The sequence below is a fragment of the Stegostoma tigrinum genome, chromosome 21 (genome assembly GCF_030684315.1).
Source record: "Stegostoma tigrinum isolate sSteTig4 chromosome 21, sSteTig4.hap1, whole genome shotgun sequence".
Classification (NCBI taxonomy): domain Eukaryota; kingdom Metazoa; phylum Chordata; class Chondrichthyes; order Orectolobiformes; family Stegostomatidae; genus Stegostoma; species Stegostoma tigrinum.
This window is the reverse complement of record NC_081374.1, coordinates 23,198,429-23,212,024: the sequence shown is the minus strand read 5'-3', so window position 1 is coordinate 23,212,024 and position 13,596 is coordinate 23,198,429. Positions and strand designations below refer to the sequence as shown.

At 37.5% G+C, this 13,596-nt stretch overlaps 1 protein-coding gene across 5 annotated transcripts in view; it reads left to right on the top strand.

The window, feature by feature from the left end:
• kif21b (kinesin family member 21B) overlaps window positions 1-12,672 on the top strand; it is a 172,058-nt gene extending 159,386 nt beyond the window's left edge. For 4 of the 5 annotated variants that reach the window (XR_009447008.1, XR_009447006.1, XR_009447007.1 and 1 more), the window contains 3 exons: window positions 2,859-3,058; window positions 4,499-4,649; window positions 8,190-8,302. Coding sequence is in view for 1 of the 5 variants with exons in the window: in XM_048553218.2 (XP_048409175.1) it covers window positions 2,859-3,058; window positions 8,190-8,286 (297 nt within the window). In the remaining 4 variants the exon portion in view is untranslated. Of the gene's footprint in view, window positions 1-2,858; window positions 3,059-4,498; window positions 4,650-8,189 lie in introns of all 5 variants that reach the window. The other variant, XM_048553218.2, reaches the window with a different exon arrangement.
• Window positions 12,673-13,596: the final 924 nt, after the last annotated feature.

Genomic DNA, 13,596 nt, shown 5'->3' with positions numbered 1-13,596 from the left:
TCCTTGGTTCTTGTCATTAATAGAATCTGTAATTTTGTGAAATTTTCAATCATGTTAATTCAGTTATGAACTTTCAGCCAATACCTGTTTGATAAAGCTGAGTTCTGTGCACAAACTATAACACATTAATTTAATATGCGCATTCAAGTATGAGCAAAGATTTCGAAGGTTATTATTGGATCACCTATTTTGAAAAACAACTCATCCATGGGAGGTGGGTGTTGCCATTTATGCCAAAGTTTGTTGCTCATCACGAACATCCCTGAATGGCTGACTGAGCCACTTCAGAGGTCAAGTTAAAAGTCAACCACATTGCTGTGGATCTAGAGTCATTTAGAGGCAAGCTGATGGTCTAGTGGTATTATCACTGGACCATTAATTCAGAGACACAGACAGCCCCTTTGGGAAAGTTGGGTTCAAAGCCATGGTAAAATTCAATAAAATGTCTGGAGTTAATAGTTTAACGATGACTGTGAATTCATTGTCAATTGCCGGGAAATACTGCCATCCTTACCTGATCTGGCCTACGTGTGAATCCAGACCCACAGCAATGTAGTGGACTCTTAACTGTCCACTGGGCAACTAGTGATGAGCAATTAATGCTGGCCTACCTCAGCAACGCTCTCATTCCCGTGAATGAATTTTTTAAAAATCCGATAAGGATGGGAGATTGGCTTCGTTAATGGACATTAGTGAGCCAGTTGGGGTTTTGAAGACAATTAATTTCATGATCACTACTTTTGAGGCTAGCTTTCAACTCCAGATTTTATTAATCAAATTTAAATTCCAGTAACTGTAGTAATGGTATATGAACCAATGTCCCAGAGCATCACCCTAGGCTTCTGGATTACCTCAATGAGACAGAGAATTGCATTCTGAAGATCTGAAACACACATATGAAAGCAAGAGGCTGAGTTAAAGTTTCTATTTAAGGGTGGGGGGGGGGAGTGGATGTGAGCGGACTGGTGAAAAGGGAGCCAAAGAGAAAGGGGAAAACGTTATGTGGACAAGGAGTTACAGATAATAAACAATGGAAGAGAAGTTGAATGAGTGAAAATGGGTTGGCTGTGCTGAAAGCATGAGAACACCTGGGGTGTAGGTGTGGGTAATGAACATGGAAGGAAGTGTCATGCTCTAAAATTATTAAACTCGATAATGAGTCCTAAAGGCTGTAACATCCTCAAGCAGAAGATGAGGTGTTGCTCCTCCAGCTCTGGGTTACTCGTTTAGATGCATTTCCATCACATGATCATTTGCCTATCTATTAGGCACACTTGCTACAAAACATGACCCCATTATTGAAACTTTTATTGGGACTTAACTGGGACTTGCATTATGTGATCTTGTTCAAATTACATAGGAGATGCAGGCAGTTGTGGGTCCAAACAAGGCAATAGTTTATTCTCACATCCCAAGAGACTGCTTCAGCAGTCATAATTTGAGTCACATATTTATACATCTTCCAATCACATTGGTTATATTGACGTTCTGGCCATCCCCAAGTTACAAGATATATGTGGTCATTTTTACATTCTTCTGTGCAGGTCTTCCATTTGCTTATTGTGAAGCTAATCAGTTCTACTCTTTGTTCTGCCAATCGAGCCCTAGGCAGTGTGCCCTCCAATACAGTGGTGTCTTCCGTGATTTGAACCCATTGCCCATGCAAACTATCCATGTCAGTCATCTCATTCCCAGGATCAATCATCGTTTTCAGATAAAATCATAAATTGCTGGCAGGTCAGGTAGATCTGTGTAGGCATTTCGAGTCTGGAAATGTTAGCAGCTAGGAAACACTCGTAATTATGTTGAAAACCAGGTTGCAGGTGGGAATAAGATAGATGAGCACGTAGGTGGAGATGCAGCCCAGAGGAGGGGGGGGCGCAAACGGTGGGGGATGCGGGGGACAAATAGAAGTAAATAGAAGAATAGAGATATGAAAGTTGTAAATGAATGAGGGGATTATGGATGGCAGGCCAGGACAGAAGAGAAGCTAAATAAGTGATAATGAGAGCTGAGGGTAGCAGTAAATGGGTAGTCTGTGCTGAAAACAAATCATGTGATGTGATAATAGGAGTGCTGAGAGTAAGTTAAAATGGGTTGGCTGCACTAAAAGCAACCCATGTCAAACAGTATCGACTATGACAGTGGGTAAAACTCATAGAAGGACTGAATCAGGCTCAGTAGCTATTGAACTCAATATTGAGCCCACCACATCAGTGAAAAGGATAAGGAAGAAGCAGTCATCACAATCTTTGGCCAGAAGCATTGAGTGGATGATCTATCTTCGCCTCCGGCAGTTGTCCTCAGCATCACAGCTGCCAAATTTTCTTCACTCCATCTGATTGTAGGGGTGGTATGGTAGCTGAGTGGTTAGCCTTGTAGTGCCAGGAACCCGGGTTCAATTGTAGCCTTGGGTGACTGTCTGTATGGAGTTTGCATGTTCTCCCCATGCCTGCATGGGTTTTCTCTGGGTGCTTCAGTTTCCACTCACCGTCCAAAGATATGCAGGTTAGGCAGATTGGCCATGCTAATTTACCCCGTAGTGCCCGTGGATATGTAGGCTAACTGGGTTAGCCATGGTAAATGCGGGTTATGGAGATAGTATGTAGGGATGTGCGATACTCTTCTGTGGGTCATGCAGATTCAATAGACCGAATGACCTCTGTCTGCATTGTACGGATTCTATATTTTCAGTTATAATTTAATCATAACAGGTGGCTATTTCAAGAATGACGTTTCAATTTAAAGATTTATTTGCTTTATTATTATTAGAATTTCTAGAACAATAAGTTATTTTTTGTGTTGTACATTTTACGTTTCCAAACAAGTTTTTAATGTATATATTTTAATTCCATTAGCAAATACCTAATGCTCACAAGGATTGGGTATGTGCACTGGCATTTGTCCCTGGTCGTGATTTGTTGCTAAGTGGTTGCCGAGGAGGAATGCTTAAAGTTTGGAACATAGACAACTTTACACCACTGGGAGAGATCAGAGGCCATGACAGCCCCATTAATGCCATCTGCACAAACTCCAGCAGGATTTTCACTGCTTCGAGGTATGTCATGAGCAATCATGCAGGTTTATGAGAGTCAATTCAGTGACTCTGCCAAGAAAGGTCATTGTTGTTGAAATAGGGAGGAAATTCTGCTGCAGATTTTCAGAAGCAGAAGAACCTTGGTTCTGATGACTGGTGTACATAAGCTTGTTAACATGTTGTTTTTAAGGTATAGGTTAAAGAGATACAGTGGCAGATATTTAAGGAATATTTTCAGAACACATGGGACAAATGAATTCCAAAAGGAAAATAAACATCATTTGAAACATAAAAAAAAAAATTGCTCAGAGATGGATGGCAGTTTAGATGGCTGATCAAAATGTTAAAAAAAACAAAGAATGACTAAAGGAAGGAAAAATTAAGAGTATAGTAAAAAGCTAGTTTGAAATATAAAAACAGATAGTCAGAGTCTTGTATGGATGTACAAACCATTGCTGAGACCCCATTCTGGAGTACTCTATATAGTATTGATATCCATTTTTCTTCGGTAAATGATTCAGGATGGACTGTTTCAGGATGCCTGATGTTTCTTGGGCCAAGAATACTTGTATCTTTTGATTGTCATGTAAAATGTAGCGGCATTAGACTACAAGGAACCTTATTCACAGGAGAGAGAAAAATATTAACGTGATTATAAAGTTTCCCAAAGGTGCATTTCATACATTGTAATGCAAAACTGTCATTTTGTTTTTTAGTACTCAGCATAGAAATATGAAAACATAAGGTGAATTTAACTAAGGACGAAAATTAATGGGATCATTCAAATCAGATTTTTAAAAAATACTTTAGTGAATTTGCATTTGCTATTTTGAGAAAATAATTCAAAAGAACTTATGCCGTATGAGGCTAAAGGCAAGAACATGTCAACTGTGTGAGTCAGATGATGGAAATTAAAATATTCAATGTCCAGTATGAGACAGAATTTCTAAAGCAATCAAACTGCTGCCAGCAAATAAATTCCAGAGGACATTCTTTCTTTCTAATCCCGAAACTTAATGCCTCATTATCCGTCTATGAAGATGGACGCTTAAAATGGTATTAATATTGTGATCAAATTATTTTGCTCGTAAGGGACCTTAAACAAATCTATTATCAAGACTTTAGATGTAATTTAAAATAATGTTAGCTTCGTGGCATTATTTAACTTGATTGTGGAAAATAAGTTTTGTATTTATCTAACTGTGCATTCATCTCAGCCAAGAAGGTTTTGGGTACTTTTGCTGAGTGTTTCAGAAAAGCCAGCCTAATTTCACGATATAACTATACTTCACTTTGTGAAAATTTGTGTTCATTCAAGAACTAGATGATAAAATTGAGAAATCTTTATTTGCAGGTCCTTCAGTGGGCATCAATGGATCCTTGGGTCTCTTTTCCCTCTCACATCTTCCAAACTTGTATTATATTCCTTTATCTCTCTTTTCTCTTTCCTGTCTGCTACAGCGATTGCCGGGTGAAGCTATGGAATTATGTTGCAGGCCTTACTCCTTGTTTACCTCGACGTGTCCTTGCCATTAAGAGTCGTGCCAGTAGTATACCTTAATCTCCTGATTTCTGCTCTGCTCCATACTTGATTCTTCTTTGCTGCTCGTTGGTATGATGATTTGTCTTTTAAGCCTTTCTGAATAAAAGTGAAAGCCATAAATTTCACTGTTGTGAAAGTTAAATCCAGAAGATTTTTTTGACAATAGTATGCATTTTTAATTCCCACAACTCAATTTTGAGGGATAGTGAAGAAATTGATTATCCTGGAGCAGTTTCTTTTGTCCGATTCAAGTATTTAAATTCTTTTCAAAGTGCTTTTAGCCTTTTATGATAAGAAGTGCTAATTATCCTGTCACAAAATAAATTATATCATGTTCTAGACACTTTTTCTGATGAAGGATCTAGGCCCGTAACATCAGCTTTCCTGCTCCTCTGATGCTGCTTGGCCTGCTGTGTTCATCCGGCTTCACACCTTGTTATCTTAGATCATGTTTGTCAGGTTATGCCACTGGGATGCTGCGTTTCTAATCAGTAGACTCAAACATGGGAGTAAATTGTACAAGACCCTCTACCAGTCATAGATGCAAATCTAAATCTCTTTTTGAACTTTCCTCCCCATACTGGCAAATCTGTCCAATTTCAAACCATTTTACAGAAACATGTGAAATTTGTGACAGTACTTGAAGTGAATTTGAGTCATATACATATATATGCTCATGTCACCTTCAAACAGGAAAGTTGAAATTTTAAGCAGGATTCAATTTTCTTTCTTCTACTATTTCCTTTCCTTGTTTTATTTTAATCATTTGAGATGCGTGAATAATATTAACATCTAGCACATTTATTTTCAATATTTTTATTTCATTCCTTGTTTGTTTTATCTTTTTTTAATCCATGCAACTTCTTGAATTATTTCCTCACTGTACTCACATAAATCTTGGAGTTTTGAATAGGTGAGCAGAATCTGTGAAGGCATCTGTTACCTAAAATTACAATGTACATTTAGCCTCGAATGAAATTAGAAGGTAGTGAGAAGTCAAATTTTAAATGAACCCTGGCAGTACAATATGACATATGTCGCAGTTTATTGGAATTTAAATAAAGGTATGTTCTGATGTATGTAGAAAGTTGCACGTATGATAGCAACTTAAGCAAAATGTTTCTTTTTTAAGGGATTGGAATAATGTCATAAATGCTTCCTCTTTTGACAAAATTCAAGCATTTGCAGCCTTACAATTAATTGTGCCAGTGACCTTTGAATGATATGTTCTTAACTGCACTTAATTTTGAACAAAATGTGGTTGATGAGACCACAGTAGAGAGGCGAAATATTTGTCTAAGTTCTCTTTCTGTTGACCAAACCTAGCTAGTCAATGATTGTTCTCCCATCAGAAAGTGATATAAATGATTGTTAAGGAAACTTCCCAGCCATGGAGAGGAGGACAAAATGTTAATAGGCAACTTCTATGACAGTTGAGGATTTGCTGTAAGCATGGAATTAAATTCATTCAAATAAAGCTAATCACAGTTTTTTTTTCTGGGGAAACATGAAAAGGGAGGAAATATCTATTTCTAAGTAGAGACCGACAAGCACTAAGTAGACATGAATTGTTTGTGGTCACTTTGAAACAGACCGATAGACTCGAGTGGCTCGTTAAAGTAATTTGTTGGTGAAATGATCAGACAATCTGTCACTATAAACTCTTGATAGCCAACCAGAACTGTACTGAGAGAATCATAAAAAGTGTATTGTCTTGAAAGCTGTACCACCTGACCTGAACCTGTCTCATTGATGGTAAACACTAGAAGGACAGCCAAAAAAATTCTTAGCTCCAGGAATGGACAGGGTGCAACCAGAGTAAGAATAACTGAATTGGAAGAAAGCCGGTTTTGGTGCAATGAGCACTGATCAGTTCCAGGTAAATTGGAATTAAAAATTGGTCAAAACTAAATAAATAAAGGTTCCAGAAAAAGAGCAGGTGATTCAGGCATAGTTGAAGTCCATTATTGCAGAGGAAATACTTGGGCAATCATAGCCAGAGCTCTTTGGATACTAAAAGCAATTGAAAGGGAGAAGTAAAGGACGCATATGATAGATATCAGGTGGATAATTCAGGCTGAATGTAGAGAACACAAAAGGGAAGTTAAAAAGAAAATGAGGAAGACAAAGAGAACCAATGAGAAGAGAACTGCAACCAACATAAAAAGGAATCAAAAACAATTTGTAGGCTTATGAAACATATAATTGTAGTGAGGAGTGTGGTCAGTTAGAAATGAAAAAGAGGATCCACCCACAGAGGTGCAGGGCATGGCTGAGTTACCAAATTAGTACTTTGTATTTGTCATTGACAAAGAAAAAGATGTTTCCAAAATCATAGTCAGTGGAGGGTTATGGAGATACTGGTAGGGCTAAAAATTGATAAAGCGACTATTCAAAAGACTATCTGTACTGAAATTGATCTTCTAATTCTCCTTAAAGACTGGATAAATGCAAATAAAGGAGTAAAAATAAACCCAACAACTATAGATCAGTTCAACTATTTGTTTTAAATGGTGGTGAGCTTTTAGACAAAATTAACGGTCAATAAATCGTGTAGATTAAGATTTACTAAATGCAATTCATATACAATTAATTTTATTGAGGATATTTTTGATGTTACCAACAGAATTGAAAAGGGGATTGCAATTGCTGATAGTAGGCATGGACTTCCAAAATGGATTTGATTATGTTCCACATTATTGGCTTGCCAGTAAAGTTGAAGTTGAGTGGCAGCATGTGAGTTGTGAACACTTGTTCTTAAACTGGAAGAAGGTATGCAGTGGAAATCCCCAGGGTCCAGACTAGGGCGCCTCATTTTCTTGATATATATTAATGGCGTGGGTGTACAAGGTGCATTTTCAAATTTGAAGATGATAGAAACCTTGGAAGTGTTGTGAACTATGATTAGTTGAAATGCCCTGCACTTGATCATGAGAGACAGAGTATAAAAGCAAGGAGATTAGAAAGACATTTATAAAATACTGTTTTAGCCCCAACTAAAGAATTTGATTCAAATTCTGGGCACGACTCATGAAAAAAGATTGTGAAGGTTTTAGACAAAGTTCAGTGGGAAAAAAAAATCACAAGAATAGTTCCACACTTGAGTTGCGTAGATTGGAGAAGCTAATGTCGATGATCTCAGAGAAGAGAGCGTAGAGAAGATAGAGAAGCTGAAATACTTGAGGCATCAGAGTCTGTTTTCATTTACGGAAGAATCAAGACCAAGTGAACACCAGTTTACAGTGATGCCTAAGAGAGTGGGATTCAAAAGGGAATTGGATTAGCATGTGAGGGGGGAATAAAGGCAGCTCTACACAGAAGAAGCAAAGGATTGGAACTAGTTGAGTTACTCGTGCAGAGAGCCAGAACAGACATGACAAGTCTAATTGCCACTTTCTGTGCTGTAACCATTTTATGATTCTATGGCTTTTGAGCCCTTTTTTTGTGTTTATAATGCCACAAGGTGGAAAATTGAAATGAATTCAATTCTTTCCTAACAACATATTTTGATAATGTAATAATACCTCATTACAGAACCAGAATTAGGATTTACTGTAGTTATTTATTAGAACTTATTTTCTTAACATGTCTTTAACTTATTTCTTTCAGTGACTGCACAGTAAAAACATGGAACTCAAAAGGTTTAACAAATGGTCATACGTTGGACATTAGAGACATTAATCAGGAATTGACTGACAGCATCTAACTGTACTTAATTCACCAAAATATATTTGAGAATATGGTGGATTGGAATAAAATGAAAGTTGTGCTTTCAAGGTTTTCTGAATAGAGGAAGAAAAGCATATTTTGCCAATGTGACTTGATGTGCAGCAAGACAAGACTGAAAGCAATAATTCTGCAAGTATCTTGTTCCAAATGTATTTCTGAACAGAATTAACAGTGATGTCCTAGTAACAAAAAAATTGAGCTGCACTCTGTTTTTGCCTGTCTTACAAAGCTAATGTAAGTTTGAGTGGAGATTTTTTATTGTTGTGTTATTGTCTGTAGTTTACATCTTATTACACTGCAACCTATTATCAATCCCATGTTTTCATCCTTGATCTCAGCCCTCAATTCTCTTTTATCACCATTTGTACTGTTGGGCTAGATGGAGGAAGACTTCTGTCAAAGAGTAATTAATGTACTATGTTAAGCTTTAGATGCACATGTCCTTTAGGCAGACAGAATATTCCTAATCAAATATCCTGAAAATCTTTATCCTTGACTTCAACAGTTTTCACAGTAATTTTACAATGAATTGGTGAAATTTTCAGAGGAAAAACAACAGTTCAAGGTTTGCATGGTTGTATGCCATCTTGTGCTGGTGGTAATTAAATATTGCAGCTCATCATTGTGATCCCTTGCAGGCATTAGCACTGAGTCTACATATTCGTAAGACCAGTTTACTCAGATCATATATGTGCCCTGGAATAGTTGGTCTGCAGAATGGTCTTTTTAATCCAAATAATGAATAATCAAACGGAACATTATAGTTCAGAGAAATCTTTCATAAAACCGCATAAATCACAAAGCAATGGTTATCAGTCGCTTTCTCTGACACCTGAAAGGTAGAAAATTTGAGATCTTAATTTTTTCTTGGAACACATCCCATCATCAAATCTCTATGACTGGCATCACATCAATTGAGTGGGATAGGTAGGGAAAAAAACCCTTCAGTGTAAAATCTGTCATCATAAGAACTAAACATAGTTTTCACCGGGCTTTGTGCTGCTATTTCTGTCAGATATATGTGAATGTTAGACTAGAAGTCAGTGTGTCTGAATACATTGCCTTCAATCACCGTGCCATTGGCAGTTTGAGCGATGCCAGTGGAATTGAGTTTCTTGGATTGACCTAAAGCATACCAGTGCACTGAGGAACAAGTTAAGAGCATTCTTAAGTGTTCAACTTCTTTCCGTAAAGGTTTATCTTGAGAGGATCCCAATGGAGATTTCATGCCTGCATCCTATAAGCTTGACAGTGCTCCCCAGATACATTGATATAGTACTGCCACAAATCTTCAGCCTTCAAGCCTTTGGGTTTCTGGGGTCTTCACTGATCAGGATAAATTGGATAATCGTGCAATGATTACAGGTGTTGTAACTATTATATTTTTCTAATCACCTATATCCCATATCTTCAGTTCTACCTTTATTCACATATTCTTTTCATAGAAGTACATGTGACCATGCTAACCAAAGTGATCAAAGCTTGTCTCTAGCAGTTGAGATTGCATAGTTTTGAGAACTTTGGAGGCTGATGTTAATTATTCACTGATCAGACTCAGGCTCTGGTCCATATGACTTCCTGTATCTAATAGATTCAGACTTTGTCTGAATTTTTTGATGGAGTCAGTGTTAGTATACCCTTGTTGCTGAATGCTGTTAAAGGCACTCGTTCAATTTTGGCTTTTTCAAGCCATACAATTGTATGCAAAGATCACAACTCACAGGGATTTTCACTTCTCCTACCTCTAGTAGTTCTAAGCAAACAATTCAGCTCTTTGACTCTGCCTTTAATCCCTATTGGAAATTATTGATATCAACATTATCAATATTACAGTATTTGTTTCCCGGAGCAGTTCCTTTGAGCAGTATGTATTGGATGCAGAATAAAGGCATGATTTGTAACTACCTGTCCCATTTGATGAAAAAACATAAAATTTCCTTCAAAATTAGTAAAATAGATAAGTAAAACCACCATTTTTATTTTTTCTCTTTGTCCTGTGGATCCATGTGACTTATGCAATATTAGGAAAATTATTTTATTTATTTCTTAGAAATAATGGGATTCTTTTATGTGCCCCAATCACGCTGCCCCCCTCCTGAGTTCCATAATGTGCTCGATGGTGAGTGCCAAAATTGGTTGCCATCCTCCATAATTAAAAAAATATATATATTAACAAACCTGTTGACTTGAATAATACTGTGCTCATGCCATAATACAATTGAAGCAAAGCCAGTGAGAGTGTGCATGCCATTTAAAAGGCCTACAACAACAAAAAGGGAAAGATATTGGGAATGTGCCACATTAAGATTTTACCAGAACTCAACTCTTATCTGCCTGCCTGACTCCAGGATCCTTCCTCCACCAGTAATATGGCCAGGCTAAATTGCTGAGTAGTGTCTAGGGATGTGCATGCTACATGGCTTAGCCATGGTAAATGCAGGGTTACGGGAATAGGGTGTAGTGCTGAGTCTTTGGGATGGTCTTTGGAGAGTTGGTGTAGACTTGATGGGCTGCATAGCTTCTTACTGCATTGTAGGAATACCCTGGGACTCAGCTTATGCAGCCATTAGCTTCCTCCTGCTCATTGCTAAACTCACTCCAATGCCCACTACACAATGCTGGAGCTGCCAGGAGTGGCTGACACCTCCTGGGTGAGGGAAGGACTATTTTGCCAAGTGAGGGATCAATGTCCCAATATTAGAAATTTCTGGCTTGCTAGCACCAAGCCAGCTTCCAGCAAACTTTCCTTCCAAGAAGTGAATTGTCCTCTCACTGGGTAAGATCCAACCCAAAATCTCTTTTGTTTTGCCTTGTAGGCTTCAGGGAATTATTTTACATTGTGTCTTGTGATAGACAAACCTTTCTTTTAATGGTCCTTACATAATGAATTGATCTTAATCATCGTACAAGATAAGCATGGAACATTTTATTTAAAGGAAGATGTTTTGTTTGATTCATGTTTTATAACTATGTATATCTCTATATGAAAATGAAACTTTCTTGCCACAACTCAAGAGACATGGCAATAAGTATCCTCTCTGAGACCTTAAATATGTTAGGAGCATGTAAATTTTTGATATCAGCGATGTTGCTTTGTTGGACAGAATTGTGTGTAAATTATTTCTTGTTTGCAGTTCTGGGTATACTGTACTTCTCTTCTGATCAGAACACTGTAATATTATTTTGTCTGCTGTACTGAGCCATTTGAAAAGAAATGGCCACTGAAATACATCTGACTTGAAAATGTTTCTGTGTGAAAGTTGTTCACGTTGCATTTTGATTAGAATTCAGTAAGCTTAGAAGTCATTTTAGAAATTACCTGTAAATAAAAAGGTAGTATAATGTTTTTGGCATATTAACGTTTGAAATTAAAAAACACACAATATTTTACTGTAATATGGCAGTGTATGTATTTAGCAAAACAAAATTAAAACTGCGGCAACTTAGGAAAAAGTGCCCAGATGTAATTTCTTGCTGCCTTGGTACACATTGGTACTCATTCCATTCCTCTGAAGTCTTCTGCTGTTCTTTAATTAATATGTGAATTATTGCATCACACCACTTGAATTGAAATCAAGATAATGACAACTCAGTAATATTTTGATGGGGGGAGCGTGAGGTTCAATAAACGGACTTGGACAAACAATATTTGGCTAATTACTGTCGTAAATGTGGATGTTGTAATTTGGGTATTTGTGTATACCTCCGTTGACAGTTTATTTTGCAAGCTTGAAAAGCCTTTAACTATTCTTGGCAAGACAGTTCATAGGAACTGAGCTCAAAATTTCATAAAATTATCTTTTGTTTGGAGGCTTTGACATTTCATTTGAGAAAATGTGAGCTGCATCTCCAATAGGATTCAGATGGGTTTCAACATAATTTTTGGTATTTGATCATTTTCTTGTGCTCAAGGTGTAAGAAAAATTGAATTGTTTTAGTTGTACAGGAGATGATTCATATACCATGGAATGACATGTTGTAAACTGTGTTTCAAAAGTCTTCACTTTGTCAATACACTTTACAGCTTTCAAGTCACTAATTTCTGTGGGAAATGATACATAGATTTTAAGAATCTACCGTTGGCACTCAACATTTTTTTTTGTTTTGCTGAACTGTTTTCTGAACTTTCCACATTGTCCAGTGGAAATGTACTTTTTAAAAAAAATATTATATTCCCATGGAACAGAATTTGAGGCAAATCTCCTGTCAGTTTTGACAAGTCGTTCACATTGCAGGCAAGAGGGATTTCCTCCCATTTTTGCTATAATTAGTAATATTTAGCACAACTGTAAGCAGTGTTAATTTTAAGACTACTGTAAATATAATAAGTGCCTTTATCATTCTACAATTTTGCTTGTACATTTCTGTAAAAATTTCATGTTACGTAAAATGTTTTAGAAATGGTAGATGTATAAATTGTTAAAAATGTAAAAATAATATTTATGATGTTGCATAGTTGTTGAATGTAAATACTGTTGTCAACTGAAATAAATGTGTTAAATGGAAAGTCTTATTAATATACATCATCAAATGTCTAAACTTAGCACACATCTCAAATGCAGCAAATAACTTAGTATTGTAACATCACACAAGAGGTATATTTAATTAAGCAATTAGCAGCAACTGATTTAAAATGCATTGGTAATTAATTGTATTCTACATTCTGTCGTCACTTTCAAATTTATTATTGAGATGAATTAGGGACATACAATTGTCAGTTAATCGAGCCACCATTTATTTTCAGAGATAATGGGAACTGCAGATGCTGGAGAATCCGAGATAATAAAGTGTGAAGCTGGATGAACACAGCAGGCCAAGCAGCATCTCAGGAGCACAAAAGCTGACGTTTCGGGCCTAGACCCTTCATCAGAGAGGGAGATGGGGTGAGGGTTCTCGAATAAATAGGGAGAGGGGGGGAGGCAGACCGAAGACGGAGAGAAAAGAAGATAGGTGGGGAGGTAAGGAGGGGATAGGTCAGTCCAGGGAAGACGGACAGGTCAAGGAGGTGGGATGAGGTTAGTAGGTAGGAAATGGAGGTGCGGCTTGGGTTGGGAGGAAGGGATGGGTCAGAGGAAGAACAGGTTAGGGAGGCAGGGACAGGCTGGGCTGGTTTTGGGATGCAGTGGGTGGAGGGGAAGAGCTGGGCTGGTTTTGGGATGCAGTGGGGGGAGGGGATGAGCTGGGCTGGTTTTGGGATGCGGTGCGGGAAGGGGAGATTTTGAAGCTAGTGAAGTTCACATTGATACCATTGGGCTGCAGGGTTCCCAAGTGGAATATGAGTTGCTGT